The sequence below is a fragment of the Coregonus lavaretus genome (genome assembly GCF_964263955.1).
Source record: "Coregonus lavaretus genome assembly, chromosome: 6".
Taxonomy (NCBI): Eukaryota; Metazoa; Chordata; class Actinopteri; order Salmoniformes; family Salmonidae; genus Coregonus; species Coregonus lavaretus.
This window is the reverse complement of record NC_139993.1, coordinates 3,935,475-3,954,644: the sequence shown is the minus strand read 5'-3', so window position 1 is coordinate 3,954,644 and position 19,170 is coordinate 3,935,475. Positions and strand designations below refer to the sequence as shown.

General features: G+C 41.4%; 1 protein-coding gene across 1 annotated transcript; it reads right to left on the bottom strand.

Annotated features, from left to right (window-relative positions):
* Window positions 1-4,940: 4,940 nt before the first annotated feature.
* On the bottom strand, window positions 4,941-7,771 carry LOC311130221 (UPF0575 protein C19orf67 homolog; the record flags this gene model as incomplete). The annotated part of the gene is made up of 7 exons (XM_084162918.1): window positions 4,941-5,091; window positions 5,279-5,443; window positions 5,682-5,918; window positions 6,598-6,698; window positions 7,062-7,206; window positions 7,415-7,613; window positions 7,723-7,771. 7 exons carry the CDS (start codon window positions 7,769-7,771, stop codon window positions 4,941-4,943), a joined length of 1,047 nt encoding a protein of 348 aa, XP_084019044.1.
* Between the last annotated feature and the right edge of the window lie 11,399 nt (window positions 7,772-19,170).

The window sequence follows — 19,170 nt, the reverse complement described above, 5'->3', positions numbered from 1 at the left end:
GTAGTGATTGTAGATGGTCTTCCTAAGGTCCTCGGGTAGGGCTACTGCAAAGAGCTTGCTCTCCATTGCCTCTTCGCAGCTCCTGGCAATTGGACGCTGTGGGCCGAGGACTTGAAGCGGATAGGTGTCACTAATGCCCTTGTACACCATTAGGATCCCCTCACAGATAGCACTGGGGATGGTGGAGATGATCACCGGGTCCTTCATGGAAACCAGTTTTTTATCTTGATTGTTGTGCCAAACTGATGTATCATGGCACTCTGCATGTGTAACACTGTCTGCCTCATGTTGCAGAAGGGGGGGCACAGCTTTTCATCCACAGAAATACCTGGAATCTTCCTGAAGATGTTAAAAGCTACTGAGGCCATTTTAACAACCAGTAAGAGCAGAGCCTGTTGGTCAAGCTGTTTAGTACCGTGTCCGTTCATTGGATGAAGTTTTAGAATAAACTTCACTACGAAGTCATTGAATAGTTCTCCGCTAATGATCAATCTAGCAGGTAGAGGACAGATGTTCACCATATCCTGACTAATATGTCTCTCCTCTTCGTTGGCAGCATAAACATCAGGCACTGTCTTAGAAATGCATAGACCTACGAGATGAACAATGTACCTTGTCAAGATGTGTGACCTGATTCCCAGTGCTCTCGCCAACACAGGTTTTGGGCCTAGCACCTCCTCCAGGTTGTTGATAACAGTCTTGGCCACCTCATAAGCATCAATGGACTGCTGAGTGTTAGACATCTCCTCATCCTCAGTTACTTGAACCCAGGGAATAGACCACAGAAGAGCTTTGGTGTTGTTGATGATAACAGGTGTCTCCAAATAGACTCCCTCCTGAAAGGCTTGGGGATCTACTTGAAGAAGCACCTGGGTGATGATATGCTTAATGGTAGAACCAAGTACCACAATCTGCTTTGGCATGGTCTTGTATGCAGTCTTCATCGTGGTCTCAATGTCTGTAAGGGCCGTTTGGAGTATGGGACAGGTGCTAAGGTCAAGGACCTCAACCTTCTTCTCCTTCACATGGAAGAGAAAGAGAGGCATTGTAATGTTAGTTCTATGTACACCTCTGGTGTCTTTACTGCCTATCACATGTCTTGTAGAGTATTTCTTATTACATGTACAGGTATAGTACTACACTGAGAAAAAAATGTGCTATCTAGAACTTTAAAGGGTTCTTCAGCTGTCCCCATAGGAGAACCCTTTGAAGAACCCTTTTTGGTTGCAGGTAGAACCCTTTTGGTTCCAGGTAGAATACCTTTTCGGTTCCATGTAGAACCCTTTCTACAGAGGGTTCTACATCGAACCCAAAAGGGTTCTTTCTACCTGGAACCAAAAAGGGTTCTACGTGGAACCAAAAAGGGTTATCCTATGGGGACAGCCGAAGAACCCCTTTGGAACCCTTTTTTCTAAGAGTGTAGTATACAACAAATGCACAAATAAAGGATCCAATCATACCTTGTCTACCTGGCTCTCCAGGACCTTCATGACATTGACTGTTGAGGATGAGGAGTGATAGGGGATCAGGTTTGCCTTGAAGACCTCAGCCTTCTTCTCCTGGGCTTCTCCATCCGCCACCTTGTCCAGCAGGCTGTCCATGACCTCCCTGACCTCCTGTGGAATCTCCACCTGGGTCTGGCTGAGGAACTCCACCTGGAGCATCTCATCTGACCTGATCTCAGGTTGGGCCTGTTTCTCTGAGAGCATACCTGCTGTGTCGCCATTCATCAGAGCTGCAGAACCAAGATGCTCATGGGAAGTAACCCATGGCTTGGCCTTGTCAGTCAGGAGCTGCTGCCCCTCCATGGCTACCTTCAGACGGAAGAGAGGAAGACATTTGTTCATACTGTTCCTTTGTGAACTTAAGGTGCAATAACAGGTAAATAAACAGTCTATGTGGATGGTAGCAATGGTGTACTATAGTTTAGGGAATGGAAAAGTATGAATATACCTCTCCTGGGGACTGGTGACATTGGCTTAGTGTCACGCTCAGCTCTCTATGAACTTCCTGCTCGATCTCATGGAGTCTCTGGCGACCCTTCACCTTCAACATCTGTACGCACAGTAGGAGTTTAATATTAGCAGTGGTATCACACAGGACATTTTATTTTATGGCCTTGACAATGTCATTTTGTTCAGGATATCACAGATTTATCATGGATGTGGTCAGTCCAAAATGTATTAAAAACTAAAGGAGAACATCAAAATAGATGCTTATACACATGAGAGCTATTGAATAATTAATGGAAAATTAATTAATTAAATACCTGCTCATCAAGGTAACAATCGACCCAAGAAGACCCTTGGATGGATGTAGAGTCATCCATATTTGCTCCAAGGTATCACCAAGAGACCAGTATAACAGCTAGAAAAGATTTATTTACAGAAAACTCAACTAAAAACTGCTAAACTGTGCTAGAAAACTTCTGTAAATCCTAAATAAGAACTAAACAATCGAGCAATGTAACCAAGTAGTGTATTATAGCAGTCTGAATTCAGAATGTATGTGTATAAAAATAGAACTATAGAATGCTCAAATATAGAACTTTAGCAAACATAAGACATTGTGATCACCACTAGATGGTACAAGTGAACTAAAAATAACTGCGGCAAGGACAGCGCTAGAAAGTATTCTGAAACAGAACGCTTTTCATTCTGAACTGCCTAGATGTCACAGTAGGCTATTTTGCGCTGCAAACGTGAAATATTATCAATAAAGAAAAAATCTTAACTCTATCTTTACCATATGGAAAAATGTAATGTTTAATTACTCCATTGTTTACAAACAAATAATTTACAATTTAAGTACAGTACTGAGACCCCATGTTTTGAAAATATTCAATTATTTTTTGTTCTCTGAAACACAATGATTTATTTTCAATAAATTGTTTTCTTTCATAAAATAACACTCCCATACAAATGAATGACAGGTCAATAATTTTATTCTTAACATCATACAAAATGATTTCCAACAACCACACAATACAGTAACATACATACGTGCTCAATATAACCTTGAATATGAACATACAGTGGGGAAAAAAAGTATTTAGTCAGCCACCAATTGTGCAAGTTCTCCCACTTAAAAAGATGAGAGAGGCCTGTAATTTTCATCATAGGTACACGTCAACTATGACAGACAAAATGAGGAAAAAAAATCCAGAAAATCACATTGTAGGATTTTTAATGAATTTATTGGCATATGATGGTGGAAAATAAGTATTTGGTCAATAACAAAAGTTTCTCAATACTTTGTTATATACCCTTTGTTGGCAATGACACAGGTCAAACGTTTTCTGTAAGTCTTCACAAGGTTTTCACACACTGTTGCTGGTATTTTGGCCCATTCCTCCATGCAGATCTCCTCTAGAGCAGTGATGTTTTGGGGCTGTCGCTGGGCAGCACAGACTTTCAACTCCCTCCAAAGATTTTCTATGGGGTTGAGATCTGGAGACTGGCTAGGCCACTCCAGGACCTTGAAATGCTTCTTACGAAGCCACTCCTTCGTTGCCCGGGCGGTGTGTTTGGGATCATTGTCATGCTGAAAGACCCAGCCACGTTTCATCTTCAATGCCCTTGCTGATGGAAGGAGGTTTTCATTCAAAATCTCACGATACATGGCCCCATTCATTCTTTCCTTTACACGGATCAGTCGTCCTGGTCCCTTTGCAGAAAAACAGCCCCAAAGCATGATGTTTCCAACCCCATGCTTCACAGTAGGTATGGTGTTCTTTGGATGCAACTCAGCATTCTTTGTCCTCCAAACATGACGAGTTGAGTTTTTACCAAAAAGTGATATTTTGGTTTCATCTGACCATATGACATTCTCCCAATCCTCTTCTGGATCATCCAAATGCACTTCAGACGGGCCTGGACATGTACTGGCTTAAGCAGGGGGACACGTCTCGCACTGCAGGATTTGAGTCCCTGGCGGCGTAGTGTGTTACTGATGGTTGGCTTTGTTACTTTGGTCCCAGCTCTCTGCAGGTCATTCACTAGGTCCCCCCGTGTGGTTCTGGGATTTTTGCTCACCATTCTTGTGATCATTTTGACCCCACGGGGTGAGATCTTGCGTGGAGCCCCAGATCGAGGGAGATTATCAGTGGTCTTGTATGTCTTCCATTTCCTAATAATTGCTCCCACAGTTGATTTCTTCAAACCAAGCTGCTTACCTATTGCAGATTCAGTCTTCCCAGCCTGGTGCAGGTCTACAATTTTGTTTTTGGTGTCCTTTGACAGCTCTTTGGTCTTGGCCATTGTGAAGTTTGGAGTGTGACTGTTTGAGGTTGTGGACAGGTGTCTTTTATACTGATAACAAGTTCAAACAGGTGCCATTAATACAGGTAACGAGTGGAGGACAGAGGAGCCTCTTAAAGAAGAAGTTACAGGTCTGTAAGAGCCAGAAATCTTGCTTGTTTGTAGGTGACCAAATACTTATTTTCCACCATAATTTGCAAATAAATTCATTAAAAATCCTACAATGGGATTTTCTGATTTTTTTTTTCTCAATTTGTCTGTCATAGTTGACCTGTACCTATGATGAAAATTACAGGCCTCTCTCATCTTTTTAAGTGGGAGAACTTGCACAATTGGTGGCTGACTAAATACTTTTTTTCCCCACTGTACATCAGATACAGTTCAAATGTATCACTAGCTGGTAAGGAATTGGTAATAAAACTTGCTATCTTTAGAAATTATATTTATTTTTATACAATATGTAAGGAACCATAAGAAAAACATTTGTCATGGATGACTGGCTAGTTGGAACCAGAGCTATTTCAGTGTTCAGTCCTTAATGTCCTTCCCAATAGTTACTTAGATTTGGAAACATTAGCCGAACATAACACAATGTAAAACTAACAATAAGTAATGTTAAATCCTTTAATCAATGGGAACATGTTATGGTCAAAGATAGTTCTAGAACAGTGGCTTGTCTCTTTATGTTGTTTCAGGACTGGGGCTTTCCACTGGGCTCTGTTGAGAGAACAACGCCCCCAGTAGACAGTCAGTAGCACTGCAGGCAGTGGGCTCCTCTCCTCCCAGACACAAAAGCCTGTGGTACTGAGCCTGTGGAAGCCAGCACAGCACCCTGGAACACACACACACACACACAGAGACGCACAAACACACACGCACCAGGCACACACAGTGTGAGCTATATTAACATGGTACTTGTAAGGTACTTAGTCTTAAGTAGAGTTTGTGCAAAAAAAATCATATTTAAACAAGTCAAAGATGAAAGAGTGTTGTGTAGCGATCTGAGTGTGACTTTGTACCATTCGTAGATGTCGTCTGTCACAGGTTCAGGCTGCGTTTGGACCCACTGACCGATTGACCACATCCTGACCACGTTGCCTATAGCAACCGTCTCCCCTTTACCCTCTCCATCGCCCCCCTCAGCAGGCTCCTCAGGGACGTCCTCGTAGCACAGGAAGTAGCTGCTCGAGAAACACACACAGTCACACACAAATACAGACACAGACACAGGCAGTGAGATGCCATCTGATCAACTGTTCTTAGGCCTGAATTCCAAAATGTACATTGTCATCCAACATCTCAGTTCAAAAGAGTCCCAAAGTATTCTTGGCACTAATATTGTACTACAATTATTGTTTATTGACATGTTATGCCTTACTTTAACCCTTTCTCTACCTCCCCCTCTCTCTCGCTCTCACTCACTAATCTGTCTTGGTAGCTCTCTCTTTCCCTGCCACTGGCTTGTCCTTCTCTGTCTCTCCCTCCATCTCGCCATCAGTTTCCTGCTGTAGGCTCTCTCTGGGTCTCTCCACATTCCAGCGCATGCGTTTGTACAGGCCAGTGTCGACCCCAGCCAGGTACGGGGCTGGACAACAGTACCGGTATATGGACAGCCTCACACTGTCTATCTGACACTTGCCTATGTAGAAATGGGAGATACTGGAATGGAGAGAGGGGAGAATGATAGATACATAAATGGCTAGATGAAGGATTGTGGAATGAATGTCAGACGAATGAGAATAAGGATTGACAAGTCCAAGCAGCTGTCCTCTAAAATATTTGGCTTATACTCCAGAATGTTCCATTTGTGGATCTAAATACAGGTATTCAAGTAGTGTTGGTACATATCGTCGCTGTCTGATGAAAACCTTGTAACTCAAATTTTGTGTTGAAAGCACTAAGTTTCCTCAGTGTACTCTGAACATTTCATAACTCTAGGACCAAGAAAATATATTCAAAATAGCTTCTGAAATTTCGAAATTGTAAGTTCGTTAAAAATAGTCTAATATGGGAGTTTTTTTCAATTTCCTGAAAAGTGTCTGTTTTGGAGATGAGGTTTTCACCCGACAGCGGCGCTATGCGTCTGTATGTGCCTATGTGTGTGTTTAGTGGCTCACTGCCTTCAGATGTTATGGTGTAAGTACCAGAGGTGGCTGGTGGGAGGTGCTATGAGGACGGGCTCATTGTAATGGCTGGAATTGAATAAATTAAATGGTATCAAACACATCAAACATATGAAAACCACATGTTTGACTCCATTCCATTTACTCTACTCCAGACATTACAATGAGGCCGTCCTATAGCTCCTCCCACCAGCCTCTTCTGGTAAGCACAGCACCTGGCCGGCTCAGCCTCCTCCAGAGAGAGAAAGTCAAAGGAGGCGTAGGTCAAGACCAGCTGCTCCAGCCTCGCACACAGCTGCTGGGAGAAGTCTAACAACTGGAGAGATGGACAAACACATAAATACAGACAGACAGACAAATACACACAATTACTCAATACACACCACTCTCAGTTTACAGCATCTCTTGATTTTTCTCTATTATTTCTCAAACCTCTCATAAGCCTTTATTCTTGACCAGAGTTGATTCACAGAGACATTTATGTTTGTGTGAAGTGTAGAATACATTTAATATCAATAAACAGTGCAAAGGGAAGGGATCACTGCCGCTACCTCACTTTCCAACCAAGGTGCATGAATTGAGGATAAAGAGGCGATTCAGCAACACTTGTCAATAAAGAGGGACAGTTTTGTCCTACCCGGATTCAGGTGAGTAGGATTGTGTTTCGAAAGGCTCTTACTCGTGAGCGGATGTACACGGGCAGAGGCGTGCGCTGGGGCAGGGAGCTGCGAGCGGTCGACTCCAGGTAAGTGAAGTAGGGCTGACAGGTCCGCAGGAAAGTAGGCACCACACGAGCAAAGTTTTCCTTTTGCAGATTGTCACGTCTGCAGACAACACACACACATGGTTATGTCACAGGACAGGGATTCATTATGTATTACTTTAATCCTTTTGATAAATAATAAACAATAACTTGAAACACCACTAGATGCAATTGTATAGTTTAGGTGCACTAATCATTGACTCACCTAACCTTTACCTATCATTATCTTAGACTACATTAACAACTTTCCTAACTGACTCTAACGTTACCTGTATAAAATATGTGCCTGAAACTCATCCGCCTTATTCAGCAGGTACTGGAGTTGCTGTTCAATGGGTCTGAGCTTCTGATCCATCATGTTGATGTCATGGCTTGAGGACGTGGACTTCCAAGCCGCATCCCCTGTGCTGTCCCTTTGATCGCCACATGAGGGCGCCAAAGCACGATCCTCTAAATGCTCCACATTTTCTGAGAAATTGCGGGAAATAATTTGCTGATTTGAGTTTGACTAGCAGAGTTAGCACGTTTTTCGTCTACATAATTATTAAGCTACCTATGCATTTTGACAGAAAGTCACCTGTGTCTGGTGATGATTCAGCATTATTTTTCGTCTCCCCCCGTTCCATGCTTTCTTCCTGTGTGACCTGGCTTTATGGTGAGTTTGCTTAGGTTGACACCTCCTCGAAATCCTTCATTAGCTAGCTAGCTTTAGCTTGTCAGCTAGCTAGCAACTGCACTATAAGACACGGGTTTCTTGTGTGTTGTGTATTAATTGAACACTTTACAAGTTACAACTTTCTGAGCCAGTATTTTCATGAATTGAGGATAGTTAGCTATTAGCTAACTAAGCGACACCTACCCCACTTTCCCCAATCCTCTGAATGCTTGTGAAGAGCTCATGTGCAGCGCCATGGACGTTCCGGTCCCACGGTCAGTCCAGGACTTGACAAGTACGGTTCTCAACCTCTCTCCGTCTCCTCTTTCCCTTGGCGTCTATATCTGACGCTCGGTCCCGTCTCAACTGATTTAGTCTGTCTGCAGGCTAGCCTAGCGCGAGAACTACTACTACGAGAGCGTGAGAAGCAACCACTAGAGCGAGCGGACCCCTCTGCTGGCCGAAACATGCACAAAACCTCTTGACAATTATGTGGGCTTATTTATATACATAATTGGAGATAGACAACCCTTCTGCCTAGGAAGACTAATAAATAAATGATTGCAAAATGTTTAAAAAATGACCATATATCTTACACCATTGTCATTGTCAAGCCAAATATTATCGTTTGTTTGACAACACTGGTATGAAAAAATATATGCTTTGATTTGTCAATATTAGTATCCCCAGTAGCTATATGAATAGAGTTATACTAACTAACTCTAACAAAAGTCTAGAAGTGAGTGTGCGGAGTGCAGACTGATGATGACCACCGGCTCCACGCTTCGATTCATGGCTCTTTCAGTTCTTGCAACCAGAGGGCAACATTGATACATAAAACCCCACTGAATCGAAGTGAATTGGGTTACATTACATTTTAAACTTTTTAGAGATTTCGAATGTGATCAGAACATGTATTAATCTCTCGGCGTGGTCGCTGTGCGCTGTTGTAGTTGACATAATCGTGTATAAATAAATAAAATAAATTGGTCATTTAGCAGACGCTCTTATCCAGAGCGACTTACAGGAGCAATTAGGGTTAAGTGCCTTGCTCAAGGGCACATCGACAGATTTTTCACCTAGTCAGCTTGGGGATTAGAACCAGCGACCTTTCGGTTACTGGCACAACGCTCTTACCACAAAGCTACCTGCCGCCCTATGACGTAAACGCAGTCCTTGGAAGACCTTGGACCTTGGAAGAAGAGGTCGGGGGAGCTGATGTCTCTGAGGTGAGTACCAGCTCCCTGACCCCTACTGAGGCCAGGCAGGGCCTCCTGGGGAAGATTCCCCCCCATCCTTCCGGGTGAGATCCTCATCGAGTACTGCAGGGCAGATACCATCGCGCACGTCATTGGCGACTACGCCCAGGACTGGAGTTCTGACGGCCATTTTGGAGCGAGGAGGAGCCTTGGTAGTGGGAGGTCACGCTCCTCCTCAAGCTCCTCAAAGAGTGACATCACCCTCACAGAGGAACTCTTGGCCCAGGGGGAAACCCTAGAAGAGGACCAAGAGGAGGTGGCTGCGATCGACGACAACAAGAAATGTGACTCTGCTAGCTTGGAGAAGGCCAGCAGCAGCTCCCTCTCCGCAGACCTTGTGGACAGCACCTCCACACAGGTAAGGAGTCTATCATTAACCAGTATGTTGTTTAGTTATAGGGGCTGTTTGATTGTGAGGCACCAACTCATATTTGTTTCTCTCTCTACTAAGAAGACAGTGAAGGATGAGGCTGTGAAGGAAGGAGTGAGGAAGTCAGGAGAAGGGAAGCGAGGTCGCAAGAAGACCCTGAAGAAGAACAAGGTGTCTCCCCTTGGCACTGATGGTAAGTCCTCCCTTCTGTCAGTCCACATGTCTATTTGTCTTCAACAAAATTATATTATTTCACCACATTGTAATGTTAGGGGAAGAGACTATGATGAAGTTATCAGGGTCTTATTCATTAAATGGAAGTAACAGGGAGGAACTTCCTTGAACAAAAAAAAAGGTGTTTTTGTTTTCCATTGCAAAAGTTTTTTTTACGGTTTGTCCTAATGATGTCATGCCATGTTCTCTGTCACCTATTCAGATACCGTGGCTGATGAGCCGGGGAAAAAACGATCTCTCCTCCTGAGGATTACAGCTGCCCTGGCAAAACTATTTTGCTTCCCCTGCAAAAAGAGAAGCGGCAAAAAGTAGTTGTGTGGGTATACCCACTTAGAGCACTTCAGTGCACTTGCCTCCTCTCCACAAACCCAGAGTCAACAGAAGAGGGAGACAAACCCCCCTACTCACAACCCATTTGATGATTCCAACCATACCCCCACGCTATTGTGGCGAGGGAGCCATCTGTTGCATGGCGGACACCATCGCACACGTCATAGATGACCATGCTGAAGATTGGAGCTCTGACGGCCATTTTGGAGCCAGGAGGTAGTAGTGACATCACCCTCACCAAGGAGCTCTTGGCTGAAAGGGCCAAGGAAGCGGACCAAGACGACGTGGCTGATGATGAAACTGGCATGACAATAACCCCCCCCCCCAAAAAAAAAAAAAAAAAACATGATGATTCCTCCCATAGCCCGGCCCGGACCTATTTCATTCAATAAACATGTACTTGCATCTATTTTGAACCTCTTTTTTTGTTTTTAACAGGCCTACTGTAGACTACAAATGATTAAGTGCAAATTGATGTGTGTACTGCATCAATATTATGAGTTCACTGTTTCAGTCATTATGAGTTCACTATGCCAGTCATTATAGTTAATCTAGGCTTTAACACTCTTAACTGTATTGGTATTGACAAAATAAGAGTTACATTTGAGTGTTTTCTCAATTTGTGTTTCTGAGGGAATACATCTGCAATATACTGCTAATAATGTTAATCGAGAGGGAAAAATACTTCTGGAAATCTACAAAAAAGAATAGATCATATTCTTGCCTTTGACAGTTTAGATCATTCAAATGTAATAGCTTCAGGGTTGTGGAGGTCATAGTCTCTTATGACGGCTACCAAAGTCCATCCTGCTTTCACCACTCGCTCGCACTAGTCCAATATCTTAACCTCTCCCTACCGGAACCTAATCGAGTAGCTGGCCCGGCACTCACGCAAGATTTGGTTCTGGGTTGCAGAGATTATGGAGGTCAAAACAAGGTTTATGGCTGCGTTTACACAGGCAGCCCAATTCTGATCTTTTCCACTAATTGGTATTTTGACCAATCAGATCAGCTCTTTTTCCAAGAATTGGGCAAACGATCATAATTGGACTGCCTGTGCAAACACAGCCTGTCATGCAGGACCTGACCAGGAAAAACTCATCTGATAAACTGTCAAAGGCAAGAACATGATCTATACTACTATTTCCAAAAGCATTTTTCAATAAAGTTTAACATTATTAGCAGTATATTGCAGATGTATTCCCCATAATATACTCCAGCAAGCAAAAGCCTGGAAACGGAACAAGGTAAAATCAAATAAACTCCTGCCCTATACCCCACAAGGAAATAGGATGAAAGACTTGATGATGTGTATGTAGGCTATGTTTATTCAGCCTGCTCATTGCTGCTATCAGATGTAAGCAGGCTATTTCTGGTGTGCATTTTCACAGCCTTTGTGTGATGTGTTTCACCTATCAGCACTGACCAGGTGCTCCTTTGCTCTTCCGTCTCAGTCTACCTCTGGCAGTATCAAATTCTCGGTAAGCAAATCTCCCATTTGCATGCCCTGCGATTTGTTTTCGTTTTATTCAGCTATAGTTTGAGTTTCTGCTTATGTAGGGATAAGGAGGTCAATAGGGAAAGGGGATACCTAGTCAGTTGCACAGCTGAATGCATTCAACCGAAATGTGTCTTCCGCATTTAACCCAAGAGAGGTGCGGGGGGCTGCCTTAATCGACGTCCATGGCGCCCAGGGAGCAGTTGTTGTTGGGGGTTAACTGCCTTGCTCAAGGGCAGAACGGCATATTTTCCCACCTTGCCGGCTCGGGAAATCGAACCAGCAACCTTTAGGTCATTGGCCCAACGCTCTTAACCACTAGGCTACCTGCTGCCCAATAGAGTGCATAGTCTCTCTCTCTCTCTCTCTCTCTCTCTCTCTCTCTCTCTCTCTCTCTCTCTCTCTCTCTCTCTCTCTCTCTCTCTCTCTCTCTCTCTCTCTCTCTCTCTCTCTCTCTCTCTCTCTCTCTCTCTCTCTCTCTCTCTCTCTCTCTCTCTCTCTCTCTCTCTCTGTGTCTCTGTCTCTGTCTCTCTCTTCTGCACAACACTGTACCTCAGTTAGTCTTTGGTACTATTGTTATGTATTGACCTAATGGCTTGTAGACTTTAGAGAAGTGGCATTTGCTTAATGTAGGCTAGTATGTATCCACTATATATTTGGGCTTGCTTTCAATATTAGATAATGAGTTTAACTTGTAGATTTCTGATATTAAATGCTGTACAGTCATATACTTTTTATTCTACTGTAACTGTACTCCATTTACAATCTTGTGGTTGTGATTGTATGGGCACATTATAATAATAATAATTAGTCATTTAGCAGACGCTCTTATCCAGAGCGACTTACAGGAGCAATTAGGGTTAAGTGCCTTGCTCAAGGGCACATCGACAGATTTTTTATTACTTGTAAGCAGAGTAATAACAATAGCAGTTGTTTTGTGTGTGGCGAAATTGCAAATCTGGAATAGCGGAAAGAGATAAGCAACAGTTTGTTCATTAGGAGAAGATGGAAATGACAAATCCATGGTCTGGACATGGTCACATGATACATTGGGCTCGCTCCTGCTACCTACCATACACATTGCGCCAGCGCAACCGCGCGCAGCTCCACCAGAAAAAAAAAGTGTAGCCTCCCGCTCAAGCCATCATCCGCAATGCGCGGACAGACAAGGCGATATTCCTCTGCCCTCCAAAACCAAACGAAGACCAAACAACAACGCTTTTACCGGTGACACTCTTCGGTCATTCGGTAATATAAGGTAGTCCGTTTGTAACGTGTCGTATCGAGTGAGTGGTGGCAATTATTGCTGATGAACAAAAGGAGTCTGCTCAAACTGAACGTTGATCATAAGGTTTATTCAGATCACAAGCTTCCGCATGAGTGACAGGTGACATGACACCCGGAGAGTGACGCCTCAGAATGGCTGCTCGTTCTGCCCTCTCCTTCGTTTTCCCCCCTATTTATAAACAATGATGCTCCCTCTTCTGGCCAATCACCAGTCTCCCCTGTCCACAACACACTTCCTATCTGTTGTATGCGGCGTTACACTAAAAACATTCCCTCTTGATACTAACATAAACAACATTCCATTTCTTCATGAAAAACATTTAACAAAGACATAATCTTAATACACTACATATTCCCCCCTTCGAGACGAACTAAACGTCTCGAAAACAAACAGAATAGGATTATGACTAGTAACAATTTATCTTATTGAGTATCTTTAACATTAAACCAAAAACATTCTTCTCTAGAGTGTAAATACCTTTCTATGAAATAACTGTTTATGAAGTGTGAATACATTACTATGAAATATGAACAAATCTCTATGGAGTGTAAGAGCGAAAAACTGTCCGGCAACCTTCCATCCATCAATCAAGACAGTAAAATTCTCTCACGGTCCCTCTGCCCCAGGCAACCACCTCGGTACTCCAGATAACCTCATAAACCATGTAAATGCATTTGAAACTATGATGCAATTAAATACACATGTAAGCCCCTGCAAACAAAATCCTATCCAATAAATATCCATTGTAAGGCTGGTCAACCCATTGGACCCTACAGTGAACCTCTCCCTGCCTAGACTTTCTCTGTCCCTAAGCATCACCGAAATAAACAAAAACATCTAAGTTCCTCACATGTATTCAATAACATCAAACATCATTCTACAAAAATTAATCCCTAAGAATATGACACAATTATGTATTACACATGTCTATATTTCATTGCCGACACTGGAATGTAGTCCACTACACTTCATCTCCCTGTAGTCTCCTCTTCCAATGGATTGTTGATGATGGAATCGGAATCTTTCCACACCCTCCTTGTTTCATCTCCTCCAGTCATATTGTCCCTTCATATTGTCTTTGTTTGAGTATTTCAATCTCCATATGTTCCCCCAAATGCTTCTGAAAGAAAAAGAAACGACCAAACAGTATCTTTTCCAAAACAACACTTTCAAATTGAACATCAATATCAACTAAGAATATAGAAATGATATATAAATGATGCATGAATCACATAAACCCATTCCCCCCTTTGATTCATAAATCATACTACAAATCACACTAATATTGGAAAAAAATTGAAAAATGATCAAAACATCAAAAATGATATTTATCCATTCAGTTCCACTTGTCCATCTTCCTCCAGATCAGGAACAGTCAACACCGGCATCTGAGTGTTGTCTCCAGGCATCACTCTCCAACCTACCTCAATATCATAGCTTTCTCAAAGGTCAGTAACAAATTGCAAACATCACACAGTGTTATCAAAGCTGAAACTAAAATCTGACCCATCACTGCCCCTACTGGCCTACCTGATCTTGCAACCAAGTCTTCTCAGATCTCCCAAATGCATCCCTTATATTCTTCAATGCATATATAACTATCTGAACTATCTGGACTCAAAGTATAACTATTATCATCAATAGGATCTTCCCAAATGTTACACCATACCATGGAAAAAATCCCCCCTTCTCCCTTAGATTTATCCTTCAACGATAGGCTTGAAGACTATGACATGTAGCCATGTCACCCTTTTAACCCTAGATTTAGCTGTGTCCGGTGCTATCCCTCTTATAATGGTAAAAACCTCATATGGAAGCTTCAACGTTGACATGTAACAACATCCTGTCTATCCATAGGGTAAGAATATATATGCTTTATCACCACAACCCCTCTAAATATCTCTAAAATTCCCCATAGTCACATTGTCAGGCAAAAGCTAATCTTTTAACCATCAAAGTCCTGTTGTTCCTACTACCTGGTACATAAAAATTAACATATTTCTCATTACTACCCTTAAGGTCATGCATTCCCAAAGTTATCATATAATCATCACAATCTGATATTCCCATAAACATACCCCTTACCTCATATGTTTTATTAGAACAAAAACAACTTTTAGCCCTCCATGGTTACACCTCAAATGCTTCAGTTACGCTGTTACCTGATTTTCTTTACCATCCAACAAATTCACACAAGTTAATTCACTTAATCCAATAACACCTAAACCTAGGCTTAAACAAATGTTTTGACAATGACATTATTTTATCTGTTACTGACTGTTGTTGATACCACAGTCATGACAAAGCATAATACTGACACATACTTGATAGAGGTCGAACGACCGTCTCTAACATGTTTGATTCTGGAATTCTCAACAGACATGGACCCTCAAGATTCCTCCCTGATCTTACAGAATGAGCTGCTGGAACCAAAGATTCCTACCTTCCCATCTCTAATTTTCACAACAGAAGAATCAAACCACATGCATATAGTTTCTCTCTTCCCTAACGAGCGGTACTGATCAGATACCTCTCCCTGTCTGTCATTAAAATCAAAGACCTCATCCTGTACCTCCATGATGAATCTATATTCTCTCTACTACTATCTGTTCTCCTATTTTAATCGTATTCGTCTTGCTACCCCCTTTAATTTCAGAAAAGTTGTTGTCGGTGTCATACTTCCTATATTTGCTATTGCCATCGTATCATTAATCCCTTCCAAAGTTACCATTAAAGTAGTTGACTTAATTGCTGCATCAACCCTAATTACTTCTAGTGCAAAAGTTCCCATTATCCTCTGTGTATTATCTACTGTTGGAGTGACTACTGTAACATATTCTTCCTGAACTCCCTTGATGACTGTGGAACTTCAACAGATTTCAAATCTTCCATCATAAGCGTTACTTTATGAATTACATAGCCTTTTAACCAATAATTCTTAACCGGAACAAATTCTAATGCTTGCACTGGATAAGTATACTTCTTCTCCATAATTATCTCTCCATATGGGAGGAACGTCCCCATCCTAACCCTAATAAGTATTCTTTCCCCTAAAATTGGTACTGGAGCTATTGACTCCCTTATAATCAAATGCGATATATTTATGGCTTTAATAACTATCAATGTTGAAAGAGTTAAATTGCTTCTCACTGTTGTTATAATAGACTGAAGTGTTAATGTCCTTAGTTACTTCTAGTTTTCCAAAGAAAAGTTGTCTTTGCTTGTACTTCCATCTATCACCACTAGTGTCACTTTTTCACACTCTCAATCCTATCTCTAATCCCTGACTTTCAAACTTTTGATTATAAAAAATACACCTACAATTACCTTGATCTTCCTACTCTAAAGTGTCATTCACCATTGTTCTCTCTCTTACTACTAACTTTGAAACTTAGCTTACTGTCTTAGAGTTCCTTCAACCTAGTCCTCCTAACTTATTTTAATCTAATCTTTTCCTCCTAACCTTTAAAACTTTTTCCACTGATTTATTCACAACATCCCTTTACCACCAAATTTTTAGAACATGTGATTGGGAAGGTCCCCACCTGCCTTTGACTTCTTCACACACAGACTTGGCAAACGTCTAAACACCTTTTAGCCTAGCCTGAAATCCCCTGGTGTAAGAATGTAACCCAGACTCTTTAAAATCCTCTACCAGACAGCCGTCTAGTGTACATCTTATTGTACAATTAAATTTAAACAATGCATCTCTTCCCAACCCTGCAACAGATTTATGTCCTAATATTAGTAGGTCTATTTTAATTTCTATTTGATTTTTATAGCAGAGCTCCATTGGTTCCCTAAGAGTACTTAACTGTTTTACTACCTCAAATCCCTATCCTAATTAGTCAATTTTACATAGTGATATGTTTAACCTCTTTAGGCTGAACACAGATACGTTTTTCCACTATTCACCATCACTTCTCATAGTCCTCTGGTTTTACTTCAATTGTTAGCTATTTTCTCTTCTTCTCTAATCGATGCTATCAACTGGCACCCCCCTTCCGGATCTTCTAGGCACTCTAGAATCTTTAGGGTTCACCTGGAGAACAGGTGATCTTGAATTGCCCCTGTATCTTCCTTAAAAATGTTCTCTGTTTTTCCTCCTGACTTGTTGCACTCACAGGTAAAGTACCCAATCTGTCCACAATTATAACAGTCTTCTGAAAGTTGCTGGAAGTGTAGCTGAAATCTTCCTCCTCCTTCTAAGCCTTCTTGTCCTCTTCCGCTCCAATTCTGTAATTCTGTGTCTGTCCAGAAACTGGCTGTGGATATGGAACATTTGGTACCCCCCTTGGCTGGTACAATTGCATTTGATATTGTTCAGTTGAAGCTGTAACAGTGATTGTTGATTTGGTTCACTCTGATTCTTCATAACCAAAGCTTCTCTTCTCCACCAGTTGTATGATTGAGTTTTCTCAGAATTTCTTCGTCCTGTTCTTTCTTGTTGACATATCAGGATTCTTCAACAGCTTATATTCTAAGTTCTCTCCTCGAAATATCATCTTCTTACTTTTCTTCCTTTTCTTCAGCATCTTGGCCTCAATGTATTCTTCTTCTCCTCCAATTATTGGGATTAAAAATGTTCTCAGCAGGTTTTCTCCTTGTCTCTTCAACGTCTCGAGCTGTTCCTCTAGCTCTCTTACCTCTCCCAAAGTCCTCGCTTCCTCCAGGCCTGATAAGCCTCGGTCTATATCTCCTTCTATTTCTTCTGTGCCAGTCCTTGTAGGATAAAATCCTCTTGAACATAAAGCACCTTTAATCTCCAAATCTTCATCACTTTCTTCATCTTTGCTTTCATCAGAGATCAAATCTCTAGTATCCTTCTTCTTTCCTCTCTTGCCAACTTCCTTCTGATCACAGAGTCATATCCACCCATGATCTCTTCTCCATCACTCATCTTCATCATCCTCATCTTCTTTAAGTTCCATCCTCCTTAACCTCCCTCTTTTCTTCCAGACATCACATTTTCTTCCTTCTGGAGTTTTGATTCATCTTCATCGTCATTTCTGCTTGTCCTCTATCTATTATTCATCTTCATCTCTGATGCAACAATCACCCCCTGGATGATCACCGGAAGCTGAGGATAAACATCCCTAAGCTGTACTTCCCTTAGCCTTATCTCTATAGCTTTGTTTATCTTATCGCTGGAATCTTTTATCAGTTTTTGTTTGAGAATGAAGGGCAACTTTTGTTTCACTTGCCGGATAACCTCGCAATACTTTACTTAAAGGATTACCATTTTATACCATATCAATCGGTGTAATCACCCTCATATAGCCTTACTGTCCTTTCTCCCCATTGTAACTACTCTTTTATATTCCTTTATCGTGAATTATTTTATTTTAGACTGTATAGCCTCTGGCTTCCCCCCTCTAATTATTAATATAACCTAACAACTCCCCCCCCAAAAAAAAAAAAATCAAATCAACTAAAATATGAATCTTAAAAAATTCAATCAAATGTTTTATTCAAAAACCATTTAATTAAAAATAAAAACCAATTAAAAAATCAATTAAAAATTATGAATAATTTAAAACCAATTCCTTATTTCTATATTCTATGTCACCAATTTATCAATTAGTGTTGGCTATCTTACCACAACCCATCAAATGCAAGTAAGTTAGTCAACTTCAAAGCAATCCCAAAAACAAAGCCTGTAACCCTACCATTACTCCAATTCCCATAACCCCTTGCTCTATCAGCACCTAATTATCTTAAATTTACAGAATAATGTCAGTCCTTGATTCCCAACACAACTCCAATCAAACCCCAGTGATGCACATAGCCTCCAAAATGCAATTTTTAATGAAATAGTATTTGCCAAGCCTATGTGAAATTGTCATCAAATATTTTGTAAGGGATGATTTTGTGAACTAGCCTGATATCTGATCCGATCGTCTGCTGCGTCACGTGATGTCACGTCAGCACTTCCTGTATCTCCTCTCTCTCTCTCTCCTGTCTCTCATGACAAGGGAACAAAGACACAGAAACAGCTTTTAGTAGTTAATGCAATCACTGAGTTATTTCAACCATATTCAATATTCGTTCGTTCTACATTCGCTCTAAGAATTAACTCAGGAATAATTATCGATCACTCAAAAACATTTTTATTCAATTTTAATCCGTCATTTAATTCAATTCATTATACTTCGCCAACATATATTTAATTTATAAATTCAATAGGTCACAAAACAAGTTTCATCTTTAACCAGCCGCCGATGTAACAACTAGAATACTCGTGTTAAAATTTCTCCTATGTCTGTCTATTTCTGTCTCCCCCTGCAGCCCCCAGATGGGACCTATGACCTTTATCCATAATGCAGTGTTTTGTAGGCTTAGCACAACCTCATGTCGTAGTTTTAGCGCTGTAAAATCATGCACATGCGCA